The sequence below is a fragment of the Melanostigma gelatinosum genome, assembly GCF_949748355.1.
Source record: "Melanostigma gelatinosum genome assembly, chromosome: 9".
Lineage (NCBI taxonomy): Eukaryota > Metazoa > Chordata > Actinopteri > Perciformes > Zoarcidae > Melanostigma > Melanostigma gelatinosum.
In genome coordinates, this window is record NC_136642.1 from 8,293,956 (window position 1) to 8,312,426 (window position 18,471).

Here is an 18,471-nt window from a genome sequence, read left to right on the forward strand (position 1 = left end):
CGTCACGTTGTATTTACACTTTGCAGTCACTGACACATCTGTGCAAGATGTTATGTCCATTTTGATAGTAGCAAAGTAAATCAATCTTGTATGAGCTCCACATTTATTTCAGTATCCATATCTCTCCGGACTCATTGGCTTATCTTGCACTTTGTGGAAGACAAAGAAAAAGCATTATATAGACAATCATTAACTGCCAAGAAACACTGCAGAACATGGCACTATATTGTCACTATCAGAAAACTAGAACATATTGAAGGTTAATACCGTGCACTACCATCCACTCACGTGTTTTACAAAAATGTGTATTCAAGGAGGTGGAAGTACCTTAGAATTGCCCTCTCTGTGATTTAAATATGGCAGAGGAGATGAGGGAAGCACAGTACCTCTTCATGCAGGAGGTTAATGTGTGTCTGTGCTCACTTGTCAGATGTAATTGAAGGGAACAGCTTATGAAAATGAGGTGGCAGGGATGAGGTCTTTAATTAGATCAAGATCATGGACAGAAAGGAATTAGAATCACCACTCTCATTACCTACAACAAAACTGGGGCAGCGCGACAGTGACTACATGAAGAACAACTTTAATATCTCACAGACAGCATTACTGTATCAATGCGGTTACGAGGGACCATTGCTCTATTTCGTATACTGCCTTACTTGGCCAAACCGGAAACTTTAAGGGTATCAGTGCTTACAACAGTATCAATTTCTGTGTCGCTATATCTGATGCCTTATTTACCCCTTCAAAGTCACAAGGTGTGAATAACTATGTTAAAAACTCAATTTGGCATAGAAATATGCTGAAAATGCAACATAGAACTTACATGCCATCTAGTGGTGAAGCTGTTAACAAATTAACTGATGAACAAATAAAAGAATAGGAGGTGACAGAATTATGATAAGAATGATGATAAAAAAAAGAATTGAGATATTTATGTATCGGTAAAAAAAAGTTAAACAATTAAATTAGAATAATGATGTATGATGATATTGTAAAATATGTCCATGAACAGTCATGGACAAAGATGTCAAAGATGTCAGCTAACTGTCCAAAAAAATGACAACTTAATTATTCATAATGTTTCAATCAGGCAGATAAAACGTTATTAATCCCAAGCGAAATTGCTTTCCAGCAGTTACAATGCAAAGTGGGAGTGGCAATATCATAAAATATATACTTTAGCAATAAGGTTAAAACAAATGGTACAAATCCAAAATGTAAACAATACATGCAAGGCAAACAGTAAACCACAAATATATATATATATATATATATATATATAAACTATATATATATATATATATATATATATATATATATATATATATATATATATATATATATATATGTATAAACTATATATTATAGACTAGATATGTAGTCAGGATCAGTATAGGGTGCATTGCATGTGTGTACAGTATCATATCTGAAGTCAAGGTAGTGTAAGAGTACATGGATAATACAGAAAGTATTATTAATTCTCCATATCCATCATATTACAATAAATTTCGCTTACATTGACCTTGAATTAGGTTCACTTCAAAACGTGTGACATCATACGGTGAAAACTCCTCTGTGACACGAGTGCCGTGGGTTATTCCCGCTCACTGGGATGCCTTCCTCGGTAACCTAACCCTGACATTCGTCCACCTGATTGGTGGATCCTGTGGCTGCGGCGGACTGTGATCTGCCTGAGAGGCTAAGCGTAGGGCATAAAATACCCTATGGTCAACTGAAACGGAAGCACAAACTGTTCCAGAGCAAGCGGATCAGTCTGTCACACGTGTTTCTACTGCAGGGGGAACGTGGAGGCGGTTGCATTCACAACAGTTACTGATACGAAACAATAGTAACGTCTTTCTCTTTTTCCCGTAAGGTAAGTTTTGTGTGGGCTTACGTGGTGTGCCCGAGAGTCCGTTTATAATGCTGCGAAGTGTGTCGTTGATAAATTGTCACAATTATCGAACGTTAGCTAGTTTAACTGCAGCGTGTTAGCTGTGTAAGCCACGCAGGCGGTTCATATTAACTTAACTTCCCCGTCCACACCACATCAACAGCTTCGTATGAGCTTATGTACTTTATTACAAATATGTTTTGGCATAATGACAAGATGGTTGGTCTCGCGGGAGCCTCCTCCTTCATATGAGCGTGCTTATTGGGTTGTTGGTATTTCCCGCCATTTCATTTCAGATCATGTGGTTAACCTCAATGTTAAACGTGCAGTAGTTGTAAGATCTGCTTTAAAACGTACCTCCTTATGGATTTTGTCGGATCTACCCGTTCAATGTCACCATGCGTTATATATCTGGATAACGTGAGGGCGCGATCCGGATGTAAACAAAGCGGTATTCGCACCTCTCCCAAGTTTCAAAACGCATTAATATTGACTGATTTTAATATTTTCTATTGCTGATGCATGGGATTGCAATGTTACAACAGAGGAATACAAGTTGTAAAACAGAGTTTTACATTGGCAATAGAGCACTCACATAGTCTGTGTTGCATCATTCATTCCACATGAGGTTTTTTTTTGGTCTTGTTTGCAGTCTTCACATGCCACTATGAAGTACATCCTGGTTACCGGTGGTGTTATATCTGGTATTGGAAAGGGCATCATTGCCAGCAGCGTGGGGACAATCCTCAAGTCCTGCGGCCTTCATGTCACAGCCATCAAAATCGATCCATATATCAATATTGATGCCGGCACCTTTTCGCCATATGAACACGGTGAGCGATCGAGTGCTTCCGACAAGCTTTTATACTTGTTTGAGGTATCACCTGTGTTTAATGTGTCCTTTTGGTTAGACGGACCATGTCGTTGAGTGGGTCAAGCTGTTTCCATACAATAGATGGTTGTTGTTGTCAGTTTTCACTCGTATACTAACCCTAAGGTAAATGGATGTTGTGTCTGTGTGGTGCAGGTGAAGTTTTTGTTCTCGATGATGGCGGTGAGGTGGATCTGGACTTGGGGAACTATGAGCGTTTCCTAGACATCCGTCTTACCAAAGACAACAACCTCACCACTGGAAAGATCTACCAGTCGGTCATCAACAAGGAGAGGAGGGGAGACTACCTGGGCAAGACTGTACAAGGTGAGTGACCTGCTACAGAACATGGAAGCCCCTCCCATGACCCTAAATTCTGCAACCCCACTTTTGGCCGCAGAGAAGCACACTTGCTGTATTCTTCTACACAAGTATGTTCAATAAGCAGTGATCAGTTTTATACTTCTTTTATTCTGTAAATCTGTTTCCAGTGGTACCCCACATCACAGATGCCATCCAGGAGTGGGTGATGAAGCAGGCCAGGATCTCAGTAGATGATGATGGCGTGGAGCCTCAAGTTTGTGTCATTGAGGTAAGTCGGTCTTGTAGGTACTTATATCTGTTCTCATCAAGCAGGGATTTTATGTAAATGGTGAAACAAGATTCTTCGTCAACTGTCATATATTTCGGCAACTCTAAAGCGATTTGTGACCAATTATTAGTGCGTTTTAAGAGAAATAACAAAAATAATTTGTTGAAATTAGATGTGTTGCCTGAAGCAATAGAAAATAATAGCGCCATTCAGCAAGCAGAGAAATTGCTGAACTTTCACAAATAGGCCCGTCAGCAAAGCAGAAAAAATATTTTGAAAAACACTAAAAAATTTGTGGATTAAAAAATTGATTTGCTGTAGCGTCTGTAAATCCTTACTCCTCTGCTAGCCCGATAGTAAAACAAAGTATTTTATTTCTTTGACAGCATACACGGTAGAAGTAGATCATCCTTAGTATATTTGCAGTTGAAACGAACCAAATCTTCATGAATACAGTTGAATTATTACCCGGCCTCCACCTTTTTATTTTCCCATGACATGAATCTTAACCAGCGCTGACAGTTTTATTGGCTCAGTACAGCAAATTACATTTTTACTTTCTACGGGCATGGCGGTTATATCAGTTGAAGAGAACCAACCGGTTTGCGTTGTGCATTCAGTTCTGTGGTCTGAGCTGGTGTTGTGTGTCAACAGCTGGGAGGCACAGTGGGGGACATTGAGAGCATGCCGTTCATCGAGGCCTTCAGGCAGTTCCAGTTCAAGGTGAAGAGGGACAACTTCTGCAACATCCATGTCAGCCTGGTTCCACAGGTATGGCACAGCGGTGAACAGACACATGTCATGTTGAATTTTCTTACAAGTGAAGTAGGTCCAAGTCTGCTTTATTTAGTTTTGTTTTAATTGAAGGAGTTAGAGAATACCCACTGGTTTATCTGTCGCACACATTTAAGCTACAATTTGACTTTTGTGCCCTCAGCCCAATACCACAGGAGAGCAGAAAACCAAACCAACACAGAACAGTGTTCGAGAACTCAGAGGGCTGGGCTTGTCTCCAGATTTGGTGAGTTTGATTAAAACTTGGCATTCCCTTCTGCACCACAGATGTAAACAGGCGAGGCCTCTCCTGTCCCTGTATGTGTAGAAAGTCTATATCCAATAATTCTTGGTCATGTATTCATCTTGTGTTGTACACAATCAAATCAAATGTACGGCACTGAGGGGAAAACTTGTTCGGACACGTGTTCTTGGCTACAAACAAATCACTGTCCAGTGCGCTGTATCTCTTTGGATCCATTTCACATTGTCACCACAGCATTAAATCAGCATTGTTTAATGTTATTCCTACCAATGAATCTGAGCATGCCAGTCACGCTCTGACACCAACACGACATGACAGGATATGTCACGGTCAGAAGCTGTTGGCGTCCCGTCCCACACACCTGATTCTCATCACTAGGCGCTTATATTCACTTCTACATTAATGCTCAACACTGTGTTCAATGTCAGAACTGCATGTATACATTCACCTTGTGTTTCCTTCAAACATACAATAAAACAAACAAACTGCATCATGGTTCCAACAGTATTTATATGGTAACCTTTGAGACTATACCAGTCATGCAAACGTGACACCGTTCAGCTGTTTTGAATCCCGATGGTCATCCCTGATTAGTTTGCATGCCTGTTATAAGTTCGTCCAGTTTTAAAAACAAACATATGGGTCCTTTGCAGATCATGTGCCGCTGTTCATCGCCTCTAGAAACGTCCGTCAAGGAGAAGATCTCCATGTTTTGTCACGTAGAGCCCACACAGGTAAAGTAGAGTGACAACAAACAGCCTGACCTGGTATCAATTAGGGTGATATTGATTCAATTATTGTCTGATGGGTGAATGTGGCATAAGGCAAGGCAAGGCAAGTTTATTTGTATAGCACATTTCAACAAGGTAATTCAAAGTGCTTCACATAAAACCATTAAAAGCATCAAAACACAAGGCAAAAGAAAAGGAGATTTCAAAAACAATTTAAAAAACAGTGTAAGAAATAAAATGCAGTCGTGAAATGCAGGAAATTGATTAATATATTAATTGAATGTGGTTCAATTAAAGGCAGCAGCAAACAGAAAAGTCTTCAATCTTGATTTAAATGAGCTGAGGGTCTCAGCAGACCTGCAGCTTTCTGGGACTTTGTTCCAGATATGTGGAGCAGAAAAACTGAACGCTGCTTCTCCATGTTTAGTTCTGACTCTGGGAACAGAAAGTAGACCGGTCCCAGACGACCTGAGGGGTCGGGATGGTTCATAAGGTAGCAGCAGATCGGAGATGTATTTTGGTCCCAAACCATTCAGTGCTTTGTAAACCAACAGCAGGATTTTAAAGTCAATTCTTTGTTGGACAGGAAGCCAGTGCAAAGACCTCAGAACTGGAGTGATGTGATCCACCCTCCTGGTCTTAGTGAGGACTTGAGCTGCAGCGTTCTGAATCAGCTGCAGCTTTCTGACGCATTTTTTACAGAGACCTGTAAACACACCATTACAGTAGTCCAGTCTGCTGAAGATAAATGCGTGGACAAGTTTTTCCAAATCCTGTTGAGACATAAGTCCTCTAATCCTTGATATATTCTTCAGGTGATAGTAGGCTGATTTTGTAATTGTCTTGATATGGCTGTTCAGGTTGAGGTCTGAATCCATAACTACACCTAGATTTCTGGCTTGGTTTGTGGGTTTTAACATCAGTGACTGAAGCTGAGCGGTGATTTTCAATTGTTCGTCCTTGGTACCAAAAACAATTACTTCTGTTTTATCTTTGTTTAATTGAAGAAAATTCTGGCACATCCAGTTGTTGATTTGTTCAATGCAGTTACCCAGCCCGTGTATGGGATTATAGTCCCCTGGTGACATAGTTATGTAGATTTGTGTGTCGTCTGCATAATTATAACACACTTTGTTGTTTTCCATAATCTGAGCTAGTGGAAGCATGTAGATGTTGAACAGAAGAGGCCCCAGTGTTGAACCTTGGGGAACACCACATGTCATTTTAGTCAGCTCTGATGTGTAATCAGCTACAGACACAAAGTATTCTCGGTCCTTCAAGTAGGATTCAAACCAGTTAAGTGCTGTGCCAGAGAGTCCCACCCAGATTTTTAGTCTTTCTAGGAGTATGGCATGGATAAGCTGCACACAAAGCTCCAGCATGTATTTTGAGAATTTGCAGTCACATGTTGAATATCTTAAGAAATTCAGTAAAAAAGTATCACAAATGCCATCACAACTCAACAGTAGTATACACATGATTCATGTAATTGTAATGTTGAGTATCAGATTCTATTTGATTTTCTTAAGTCAATGTTGACATTGCTCGTCCTTTTTTATCAATTTAAAACATAAAGACGTATAACGTGTTTCGTCATTCTTTCCAGGTGATCTGTGTCCGTGACGTCTCCTCGGTCTACAGAGTGCCGCTGCTGCTGGAGGACCAGGGGGTTGTGAGCTACCTCTGCCAGCGGCTGAGCCTGCCCATCGAGGTGAGGCCCAGAAAGATGCTCGCAAAGTGGAAGGAGATGGCTGGGAGGTGAGGATGTTAACCTTTTCCTACGTTGTGTCTTGCTCAAGGGTTTTAAGGAACAAATAATTTACCTTTACAGTTATGGAACAGTTTGTAAATCATCCTGCTCTCTCCTCAGATCTGCCCGTCTCTTGGAGCATGTCTCTATAGCCCTGGTGGGGAAATACACAAAGTTATCAGACTCCTACACCTCAGTCATCAAGGCCCTGGAGCACTCGGCCCTCGCAGTTAATCACAAACTAGAGGTCAAGGTATGGAATCAGTTCCAGTTCTTTATGTTTTGTAAATTTATTTGTGGATTTTGCAACACTGCTTTGCAGATTGTATTAACAGTTGTCACAGAACGCTTATAAAACTGGCATAATACCTAATATTTAAAGAGTAGCAGCATTTTGACAGAGTGCAACGTCTTGGCTAACACGCTGTGTGTCTTCATTGCAGTACATAGACTCTGCAGACCTAGAGGCTGCCACTCTGCAAGATGAGCCCGTGAAATACCACGAGGCCTGGCAGAGACTCTGCAGTGCTCAGTGAGTAGACAAACTATAGTTATACAGCTTCTTATGGAGTACGCCACATGATGGCAGCAGAGCGCTGTAAGGCCCAGTGGTTTAAGCAGCTTTATAAAATGCTCAATGACTTCTTTGTTTTGTAGGAATTCACAGTGTTTTATTACGTGTTCATGTATAGATTACACCTGCAATGTACTGGGTGGGGGGCGGGAGTAGTATGTTTGAGTCCTGTAGCCGTTCTCATGGGGCCAGAGTAAGAAGAAAGCCGGTGTCGCTTAATCAGATTATGAGCAATTATTTCTAACCACAAAATTTTGCCAATCCAAAGGGATGTCTGCTAGATCCCAACCTAAGACCAGGCGCCATTAGTATGTTATTGAACTAGGTTACCCGATGGCTGTTACAATAGCTGTCCAGCGTTTTGCCCCTCCAAACATGTAGTGACGAAGGATTTCTATACATAGATCAGCAGGAAGTAGTTAGTGCCATGGGGGAGTTTCTCCCACTGTGAAGAATAAAGAATAGCCTCCATATGAATTCACATTCATTCTTTTAGTTTTTCAGTCATAACACTTTTTATCAATAATGTGTCTAAAGGTGTGCAGATGTTTTTATATTGTGTAGGTTTGCCTCAAAGATAATCTGGACTTGTTTCTAAAATTTCCACCCCACAGTGGTGTGCTGGTACCCGGAGGTTTTGGTGTGAGAGGGACAGAAGGCAAGATGCACGCTATTAACTGGGCGAGGAAACAGAATAAGCCTTTCCTGGGTAAGTGATGTCGTATTGTAAATGACATGCAATTAGCAAACCTGATGAGAACTAGACCCTCAAATGTGTCGACTGTTGCTCAACAAGTTCATATTTGCATCACTGGATTAGACAACGAAACGAATAGCTACTGTTTCTCTAAAAAAGTATTTGTATCTTATTTGTCATGTTTTATTGTTGTGATTTTGCTTAAATAACTAAAATGCAAGACTTAAAAAAAGAATCTCTCGCAATCATCACTTAAACCCACTTCAAGTGTTTGGCGTCTCTGTATCTGTAGAGACCCTCTACCTGTTTGTTCTTATTATGATTATGAAGCATTATGTGTTTGGGTTGTCCATCTGTCCGTACGTTCCGTCTCGTGAATGAATACTTCAGGAACGCCTTGAGGGACTTCCACTTGGACAAACGTCCACTTGGACTCGAGTGTGAACGGATTAGATTCATAGACACTTTAAAATAATCACTTTCAAATGCTGCCGTGTTGACTGAAGACCCCCCCACTGTGCAAACCTCTTGCATGTCGTAATGTAAGACTCCTTACAATAGCCCTCGTTGTGCACTCGTCCTGCTGCTCTTGTTTGTGCAGGAGTATGTTTGGGCATGCAGCTGGCAGTGTGCGAGTTCGCCCGCAACGTTCTCGGATGGGAAGGTGAGTAATTTCACAGATCAGCTGGTGACACTGTTAAAATGTGTTCTAATGGTTTCTAATTGAATGATGAAAGAACCGTAGACCTGGTGGGACGTTGACCTTAGATCAGTTTCTCTTATCTCATCTTTTTCAGATGCCAACTCCACAGAATTCAATCCAGAATCCACTCACCCTGTGGTAGGTTATCGTCTCTTCAGAGCTCATAGCCCATCATACCAGCCGAGTCTTTACCAGAATGGTTTTGAAACGCTATTTGATCTTGACAGGTGATTGACATGCCGGAGCACAACCCAGGGGAGATGGGCGGGACTATGAGGTTGGGGAAGAGGCGGACTATTTTCAAATCCAGCACGAGTGTACTGAGTATGTATCCCCGTAGAGTTAATGGTGGACTGTTTGATTGCTCCAGCTAGTATTTTTTGCTGACTTGATATCTCATTGTTGTAGGAAAACTGTACGGAGGCATGGAATATGTTGACGAGAGGCACAGGCACCGATTTGAGGTAAAACAAGCTTCTAAAGCCTTTTTTGTATGAGAGTACAAAACAAATGCATTACCTCGTGAACCTTCTTTCTCAGAAACCTTTCCTCAATCCTTGAACCATTGCGCATTCTAGGTGAACCCGGAGCTGAAGCACCACTTTGAGAAAAGGGGTCTTCAGTTTGTCGGCCAGGATGTGGAAGGAGAGAGAATGGAGGTCATTGAACTGGAGGGTGCGTGAAAAGTGTTATTGAAAACAAGTGTCCACCTAGTAACGCTTGTCTAATCCTAGTGTCCACTCGAAGCGCTTTACAACACTTACTCGCCCATTCACACACTGGCAGACGGTACCATACAAGCTGCCACCTGCTCATCAGGAGCAATAAACATGCACACTCCCAAGGGAGCAGTTTGGGCTTCAGTGTCCTGCCAAAAGATGGTTTGACACGTAGACGGCATCTCCACTGTTTCTTAGACATGCTTTGCCTCAAATGTCCTTCTTTGGTAAATATGTTAGCCGTGTGTCATATGCTGACTGTGGTGGACTGTGCCGAGCATAACCTCGTGTAGCAGGTTAATATGTCCGTGTTAATTGACAGGTCTTTGTTGTTTCAGATCATTGCTATTTTGTTGGAGTGCAGTTCCATCCAGAGTTCACCTCCAGACCCATCAAACCTTCTCCTCCATACTTTGGTCTCCTGCTGGCTGCTGCAGGAAAACTCCAGGGCTACCTGAACAAGGGCTGCCGCCTCTCTCCACGGTACGTTTAGAATCAAATGACTGTATGATGCAGGTCATAGGTTTATTTATTTATATATATATATATATATATATATATATATATATATATATATATATATATATATATATATATATATATATATATATATATATATATATATATATATATATATATATATATAAGGGATTGATAAAAACAAAAAATCTTAATCTTTTACATGTCATTGAATTTACGTTGACTCGTCAACCCGACTGGACATTTACAAGTATATTTCTATTCAGTGTCATAATCGACTCTTACAGTGAGTTTACAGTGACACTATATCATCATCCTATATTCCAGGGACACTTACAGCGACCGCAGTGGCAGCAGTTCTCCTGAAGAAGACATGTCTGAGCTGAAGTTCCCCCCTTTGTCCTGAGACTAAAGCCCATTGTTGTTTGTGTGTCACTCGTGCAGATAAATGCAAGGCCCTGAAAAAAAAGGCAGGAGGTGAACTCTTAATTGATGCAACAAAGTGTTTATGTAGGAATGAAAACAAACAGAATAGAGTGAGACTTGGACGGTAAATCATCAGCCTGTCGGTACAGAGGCTTTTGCAACTTTAAGATCATGATGCTTGGGCGAACACGAGAGGGGATGGATGCTGTGTTTTGCAGTGAAGTATTATACTTCTTCTGTTCTATTTGTTTTCTATACTGTATAGAAAACAAATGGAACATGCTCAGAATATGCAGATTAGATGTCAAAATGTCGGGGTCTGCATATCAGGTTTGTTTTTGGGGCAACTCCTCTGCAAATTCAACTCTAATGTATGAAAACATGAGACACATTATTACTTGGGACAGTTGTTTGTGACTTTGATTGCCAGAATCTTGCCTGTTTATCATTAGCTCGGTTAACGCATGTTTTATCGTCTGTTTTACAATTTGTGTTGATGTTTTTCCCCTTTTTTAGGTTTAATACCAGCTTACAAATCATAACTCATTAGCGGTTACTACAGAAAAGTGAGTAAGCTACATGCTTTCTGTTTTTGAATACTCTAGCATGGACTCTAGCACTATTACATGGAGTGTACGCGCAAAACTGCAAGAGTATGATCTTAAACTGGACCACAAAGTTGTGTTTTGGTGTGTGTGTGTATATTCTTTGTCATAATGAGGTTGATGGTTTAGGCATCAGCCAATATCCCACGGACACAGGACTTTCATTTCTTCATGAAAGTTGTAATGGATTTTGCACTTTGGGGTGTTTTTATGCCTTAAACCTGAACGCACCAGTTCTGCTTCCATGGTTTTTATGGTCGAGACCTTTTTACCTGCTTACGTCGACAAACATGATTTTAAACTCTATTTCCTTTGACTGCACTATCTGACCCAGAACTTCCTAACATGAACTATACAGATGCAGTCATCTGACGAGCCGTCAGTGGCACTTCAGATAACGTATGAACTGAGGAAGAAAGCTTGGCATATGAGAGCTGATGGCTTAAAAGTGAAAGAAGAAAACCAAAGATTTGATCTCAGAACGGAGCAGCTAACTAGATGATGAGCGTCAAGCTTTCAGATTACATTTTCGCTTTGAGTTTTCTTACATTGAGTGCACCGGAATAGTTATGCCTTCATTTATCTGCTGGTGACCCAAATATATGCGAAACGAGAAGTATTTTTATATTTGTGAAGTTGCATGTGTGATGCGATATGTGTACACTCTGAATAAATATACTTATAATATATTCCTCTTGACAATCTGGCCTTTATTCTGGTGGACCAGAGAAACCGCGTATGTTCTGCTTTTTACCAGTCACTATAAAAGGACATGCATAAACATTAACACGCCCGCACATCTTAAAGAGGATCAAACAGCTTTGCCGTCACTGTTTTCAGTGTTTGAAAGTGGGAGCACTTGAAACTACGAGTCTGTTTACTGTAGTTATGTACAAAATTAAAAGTCTCAAGTGCTCTAGCTGTCACTGGAGGCTGTCTTATTCATTACATCCCACAATATGAAAAGATTTCAGCTGCGGTTTTAACAGACCCGGAACAGTTAAATAATGTAGTTGCTGTCTAGTCAATTTGGGAGTGATGTGTGTGTGTGTATATATATTTTTTATGTTTATATTTTGACCACAGGTTGTGCCCTATGTGCAATACTACAACAGACTAGATTAAAGAAAGTAGACCTGTAGTCCTTTCTAAAACTAAAGTTAAACCTCCCTATTGTAGAAAAAGGAATTTGATATCCTGAGCGGTTCCTCCTGTTTCCCCATTGAATGTAGAGCTGTATTGTCTTTTACTTCCCTTTTTAGGAGGCGGTGTTCACTGTACATATGAGACCATAAAGTGATAAGAATTACTGCAGATCGTGTGGGGAAACCAGTAGCCCACACTCGTCCTCACCGTCTACGATCGTCAATGATGACATGCAGTCACGAGCTGGCGACAGCAGGAAACTCCATGGTTTGCCTTGATATGGTACTAAATACAACCACCACTTCCTCATAATGCCCCTTTTCCTTGTGCATCTGGACCTCCCATTCCACAACAGCCCTCCCCGCGTCCCTATGCTGCCCCGCCTTTTGTCAAGTATCAACAGGCAAACTTCAGAAGTCCACACCCCTGCACATGCCGACAGTAGCGGTTAAGATCAGCAGCTGTACTGGGATCTACTTTGTGGGACGTATTTCTCCAGCTACCTGCTTTTGAAGAGGTTTTGATGAGCCACCGTGGGAATGGGGCTGAGGGACTTGTGATGCAATCATCTGCTGCATAGGGGTTTGTGATGACTGTCAACACCGCCTGCTCTACTGATAGTGAGATTTATAAGGAGTGGCTGCTGTGGTTGTTTCTCAACATTTGGAGTGTCAAAGATAGGGAAGCAACTGGTGGGAAGCTGATGTGGGATTGCTAGTCTCTTACAGGTTTCAGCGCCTTTTTTTAAATATTTTTCTCCATCCCCATGGTACCATCTAGGCTGTTCAATATATATATATATATATATCTCGTTTTTTTTTTTTGTCATACCCATAACTTCTACATGCTTCTGTATCCTTACAAGCTGTATTTACAGTCATGCCTCTTTTCCACAACCAGCAACGATGGACCTGACTTTGTGGCAGTACCAGTTCAGGATCATCATGCTGGGGGACTCCACAGTGGGCAAGTCTTCCTTGCTGAAGCGCTACACTGAAGACCTGTTCCTGGAGTCCATCAACCAGACGGTGGGAGTAGACTTCTATGTCCACTTCCTGGAGGTGGAGCCGGGGGTCCGTGTCAAGCTTCAGTTCTGGGACACAGCTGGACAGGAGAGGTTCAGGTGAGGCTGCACCAGACCTGGTCGCACTACGCCTCTTCGTGTAACGCAGTAATTATGCATATTCCCAAAAACATCCTTTCCTTTGCTTTTAAACATTAAGTGTCTCATGGGGGATCCACATGCCTCTCCACAGTTTCATGATTAGGGTGAGGGGGGGGGGGACAGTGATGATCAATTCCTTACAAAGAGAACAGACCCTTTGTCAATCAGCTTATCTCAAAAAAAAAAAAAGCTCACCTCAAACAGTGCAGAGAATCGGCTGATTATTTGCTTACTGGAACAGGAAATTCATTGGTTACTGAGTCTGAACTCTGCACAGCACAGTGAGGTTTTCATGTTTGTGGAATTCAAACCTGTTTTTCCTCATGTTTCCCCCGTGTGTCTCTTCCTTCCTCAGGTCAGTGACCCGTTCTTATTACCGCAACTCAGTCGGCGGTATGCTGGTGTTCGACATGACCAACCAAGCCTCCTTTGACCATATTAAGGAGTGGCACGCCGAGGTGTGCGAGCGGGTGCAGCCGCAGAAGGTGCTGTTCGTCCTGGTGGGGCAAAAGAGCGACCGTGGTGATCAGCGGGAGAGGGTGGTGAGTGTGGAGGAGGCTGAGAAACTGGCCGGGCAGCTCGGGATGCCCTACGTGGAGGCCTCTGCCAAGACGGGTCAGAACGTGAGGGAGGCCTTTGAGCTGCTCACTCGGCGGATCTACCAGGGTCTGTTGAGCGGAGAGGTGGAGCTGCAGGAGGGCTGGGATGGAGTGAAGTGCGCTGCACCACGGGCGCTGCAGTTGCAGAGAGCCAGCCTGGCTCAGCCCAACACAGCACCCAAGAAGTGTTGTCCTTAAACTGTGGGCTGGCGGCGATCACCCATGTGACTGTAGAACCTAAAAGCTGTGGTGGACGTTTACTGTAATAACATGACCATCGTGAAAAAAATGTTTTTGCTGCGAAGATACAATCTTAACCATTTAGTAACGTCAGACTGGTTTGAGGAAACATTTTGTGTGTTTGTATGTACAAAGCTTTGACATTCCTGAAATATCTTAAGAATGAACTTTAGAAATAAAGGTGTTTAACTGATATTTTGCCATGATTGCAGCGTGGCAATGTTGGTTATCGCCTCTTTGGTCCAGACTGAAGTACCTAGAAAACCTTCAAACTATTTGATGGATTGCCATGATGACATTTTGCAGACATTCGTGGTCCCCTGAGGATGAATTCATCCGGAGTTCGGCGATCCCCTGACTGTTCATCTAGCACCACCACCAGCTTGACAGGTTTGATTTTTGGTGATAACTATTGCAGACTGCTGTGGAATTTGCTAAAGGTGTTCATCAGGTCATTTCAATGACCTGATGAATGCTTTGGTTTATGAAAACGAATGCTAACAAGCTAAACTAAGGTTTGAGGAGGATGTTGAACATGGTAAATATTAGCTCGAAATGTTTCTCTTAATATGAAAAAACAAGCCTATACCTTTTGTGAGATGCTAGGCCGACTGTACAAGATATTGTGCTTTATCTTCTGCACACACATCTGTGATATTGTCTGTTTTGCTCGTTCTGTCTGATTGGCAGCAGTTGCAGTGCAGAGTGCCCTTGAGTTTATAAATGGCCCCTCTGACGATGGGAATTAATGCTTTGGGCTGAAGTAGTTGTCTGGAAAAAGCTTTGTTGCATCACCGATAATTGCGCAGCATGCTCAGAGTGATTGTTTTCAGGTGCTGTGGTTGAAATTAATTAAATGAAACACCTCGAGTGCATTTGGATATTGTTCTTTTGAAATGTTGCAATTACTGTCCACGCCTGATAAACCGCCTGTGTTTCGGCAACCAAAAAACGATTGATCTTGTGACTAAGACTCAGATTGAAGATCACTGACCGGTTGAAGCAGTGTGGCTGTATACTGGTTTGTGTCCTTGAACAGATTTTACACGTTACAAAAGCCCTGAACTCAAACGTAACCCCTTCCTGTGTGTAAAGACACCGTGGTTAACTTTAAGTTGAGTCTAGCAAGAGATGCCAGACTGCAAAATATCTTCTGTTTTTGATAACAGATCAGTCATTTATTTTTGAATCCGACAGTGAAAAGTCAACATCTGAGCACCATTTCGTCCATCATCTTGATATTCGCTGAAAGTAAAAATTACAATTTACATGGAGTTCAAATAAATGTTAAAGTAATAAACCCTACTACAATCAGTAACAATTCACAACAGCATAAACACGTCGAACAACAGAATTTACTGTTTGTAGCCACCATTTGCAGTAGGAATTTGGTATTCTAGACCCTTTAACAAAAAAAAAAAAAAAGTATAAATAGCATGAGTGGAGTGCGTAAACAGGGGAGCTATGATCTCTTCATTACCTACTACTGGTAAGAACACCAAACACAACGTAACATTCACTTCTAAACGCTCTAGAGTCTCAAAAGGCAAATCAGATCCAGCCATGGTCACATCATCCAAACAAAGTATTCCAGTAAATGTTTATTGACAAAAACGCAGAGTTGTGCCAGACTTAACTTAATAGCAACAAAACAGAATCAGAGACACCAATTACATTATTGTGTGATGGTGCTGGCAAAACACTCAAAAGTTAGGGAGACGTAACAATGACACTATGAAAAACTAAACACCAAAACCGTCTCTCTCTCTCTTCCTCATTGATCAAAAAGAAAGAAGACAATACACAGAGTGGGTACAACATATTGGTGTACGGTCTCGCTACTTTTTGGTTGTCTTGCGGATCAGCGCCATTCTCTGTAAGGAAACCAAATAAACAGTTAGATACACTGTATACATTTATTATATCAATCATTTTGACAGTTATGCTTTCTCTAGATGTACCACGACATGGAATATTCTAGTACGTCCAACAGAAACATGTATTGCCTACCTGTTTGTGAGCCTCTGTGGTGCAAGCCTTCTTAAACGGCCGGATCTCATCGGAGCCGTAACCAGGAATCCACATGTTCCACTGGCGCTCTGAGAAAAGCAATCAGCAGGACGCTGTATGAACTACGCACGACTCCCAACACGATAGAACTACAGTACAATGAGGAAATGCGACATAGCATTTACACGCAAGATCTTATTTCCAACTAGAAGGGGCACTCGGAGCGCAGACCTCCACCAAAGGCCACATGCTTTATCTCGCGATGTTAAAATATGTCACGTGACTCGGATCTGCTCCAAATTGTAGCAGCTTCTTCCTGAGCTCACGCTACAGCTTTCACACGACATTTATCGAACATGATGCTAACTGTCGGAAGTTTTTGTAAAAATTCATAAAGAATGAATCTGCAAATGTAAGTAGCCGTCATTATGGCTGAAAAAATAAAGAGATTACATTTTGGGTTAAGAAATGAATGAGTCACATGACATGTGGGGGAATAATTAAAAGGACCCGAGGCAAGCGTTTTGAAAGCAGTTATCCACCGGTCATTACAGGCTGACCATCATATCACGGATACTTGAGCCCACCCTCGTGAGAATATTGGGTTTTACAACGCTGCCAAAAAAAAAGAAGCAACTTACCAAGATGTAATTGAACATCCTTCACCTCCAGGGTGTTGGACTTGCGATGGCGAGCCAGCTGACAGGCCGCTGTCACTACACTCTCAATAAAGTCATCTGCAATTTGCAGCAGCATCTGAGAAGAGGCAGGCAGTGTGAGAACCATTAATCGTGCTCAGTAAAGCAACATTCCACCGCGGCTGGACAAATCCCTCATATTTTCTGCTGCCGACACCATTTTTCATGCAGCCAGGCTTTCAATAGAATAACATTTCCACATGATGGATGTGTGTCGTCGGTTGGGGAACTATCGAGCAACGAGAACCTGCAAGATGCAAGTAGTATTCACACCGAACGTGCCACTGCTGCTTACGTTTACCAGGGATGGATTTCATCACTAAATAACTGCTTTCTAATACATCATTTAAGAAAGGAATAAATTCAGAGCAGGATTAGAATTTATTCATAATTTTAAAACAGCAAAGTAACTGAAATGTGAAGTTTGTAAAGAATGAAGAACACAGACTATGGTAAGCATCAGTCCTTCCTCTCTTTGCTGATGTCAATCACTCTTTGTAAGTACTGCTGCTGGAGAGAAGAGGGGCTGGTTTGTCTCAGCCAGCAGACAAGCTTACAAGAGTGTGTGTGTGTGTGGGCTCAGACCCGACACAGAGAGCAGAGGAGATGCTGCAGTGCGACACTGAATTACACGAAATCATTAGCGTTGATTAAATGTCTTAGCTGATGAATAATATGGTGTTCAATCATTTAATACTGCGTTTTGTAGCTCATCCCTAATGTCCACACTTGTGAAATGTGAGTTTATTTTGAACTGAAATCAAAACCAGTGACAGACCTCCTCAACATCCTCATCCAGCTGCTCATTCGGGTCGATCTCTCTCACCAGGTCCTGCAGCTTCTTCTTACTGAGCACCTGGAGAGAAAACAAATTCATTGACAGAATGGGTACAGGTGTGCCAATGCCGTGTCCTCTTTCCTTTAGTCGAATAATGCCTCTAACGTCTTTGGGTTTGATGAATTAACAAAAAAACACTGACCTGAGATCCCTCCGGACTACTTCTGCCAGCAGGGCCAGGGGTCCCAATAACCTTTAATGCTGGCGGGATGCTGTTAGCCATGCTGGTGGCCACAGGAGGAGCGGAGGGACTCTGGCGTTGTTGTTTTTAACAGTGAGCAAAACTGTTCGTCTTTGTGAGAGTCCGGAGCGACAGTCCAAGATGGGCACAGATGTGATAGATTATCGTTTGCAGGGACCACCTCCGTAAATCTGGAGAAAACAGTTGTGGGTTAACAAGTTACAGAAGCTAATAGGTTGATAAACATGCAATATACATGTTATATACAATACAATATAGATATAGATATAGATATATATATCTATATAGATATAGATATAGATATAGATATATATATCTATATAGATATAGATATAGATATAGATATATATATCTATATAGATATAGATATATATATATATATATATAGTAGGGCTGGGCAATAAATCGATTTAATCGATTAATTCGAATGTGTGCTTTAAGGCGATGTGTTTTATTGAAAATCGAGAAAATCGCCCCCACCCCTCCCCC

General features: G+C 41.7%; 3 protein-coding genes across 4 annotated transcripts in view; 2 read left to right on the top strand and 1 right to left on the bottom strand.

Annotated features, from left to right (window-relative positions):
• The first annotated feature begins 1,735 nt into the window (after positions 1-1,735).
• Positions 1,736-11,773, top strand: LOC306782608 (CTP synthase 1-like). 2 transcript variants are annotated; one of them, XM_079276046.1, is made up of 18 exons: positions 1,736-1,879; positions 2,550-2,730; positions 2,925-3,095; positions 3,260-3,360; positions 4,015-4,131; positions 4,298-4,381; positions 5,053-5,133; positions 6,737-6,888; positions 7,001-7,133; positions 7,324-7,412; positions 8,069-8,163; positions 8,753-8,815; positions 8,949-8,992; positions 9,082-9,178; positions 9,263-9,318; positions 9,433-9,529; positions 9,912-10,056; positions 10,381-11,773. In XM_079276046.1, the coding sequence occupies exons 2-18, from the start codon at positions 2,565-2,567 to the stop codon at positions 10,457-10,459; spliced, it is 1,770 nt and encodes a 589-aa protein (XP_079132172.1). In that variant the 5' UTR covers positions 1,736-1,879; positions 2,550-2,564; the 3' UTR covers positions 10,460-11,773. The 2 variants fall into 2 exon arrangements, with proteins under 2 accessions (XP_079132172.1, XP_079132173.1); XM_079276047.1 differs by having other exon boundaries at positions 1,752-1,874.
• An 898-nt stretch (positions 11,774-12,671) lies between these two features.
• rab42b (RAB42, member RAS oncogene family) lies at positions 12,672-15,084 on the top strand. Its single transcript, XM_079275608.1, has 3 exons — positions 12,672-12,812; positions 13,131-13,353; positions 13,751-15,084. The coding sequence occupies exons 2-3, from the start codon at positions 13,136-13,138 to the stop codon at positions 14,190-14,192; spliced, it is 660 nt and encodes a 219-aa protein (XP_079131734.1). The 5' UTR covers positions 12,672-12,812; positions 13,131-13,135; the 3' UTR covers positions 14,193-15,084.
• A 733-nt stretch (positions 15,085-15,817) lies between these two features.
• taf12 (TAF12 RNA polymerase II, TATA box binding protein (TBP)-associated factor) overlaps positions 15,818-18,471 on the bottom strand; it is a 5,936-nt gene continuing 3,282 nt past the window's right edge. The window contains exons 2-6 of the mRNA XM_079275549.1: positions 17,923-18,152; positions 17,721-17,798; positions 16,886-17,000; positions 16,245-16,333; positions 15,818-16,108 (exon numbers count right to left, since the gene is read on the bottom strand). Of these exons, the coding sequence (XP_079131675.1) occupies positions 16,073-16,108; positions 16,245-16,333; positions 16,886-17,000; positions 17,721-17,798; positions 17,923-18,003 (399 nt within the window). The 5' untranslated portion in view covers positions 18,004-18,152 and the 3' untranslated portion in view covers positions 15,818-16,072. The remainder of the gene's footprint in view (positions 16,109-16,244; positions 16,334-16,885; positions 17,001-17,720; positions 17,799-17,922; positions 18,153-18,471) is intronic.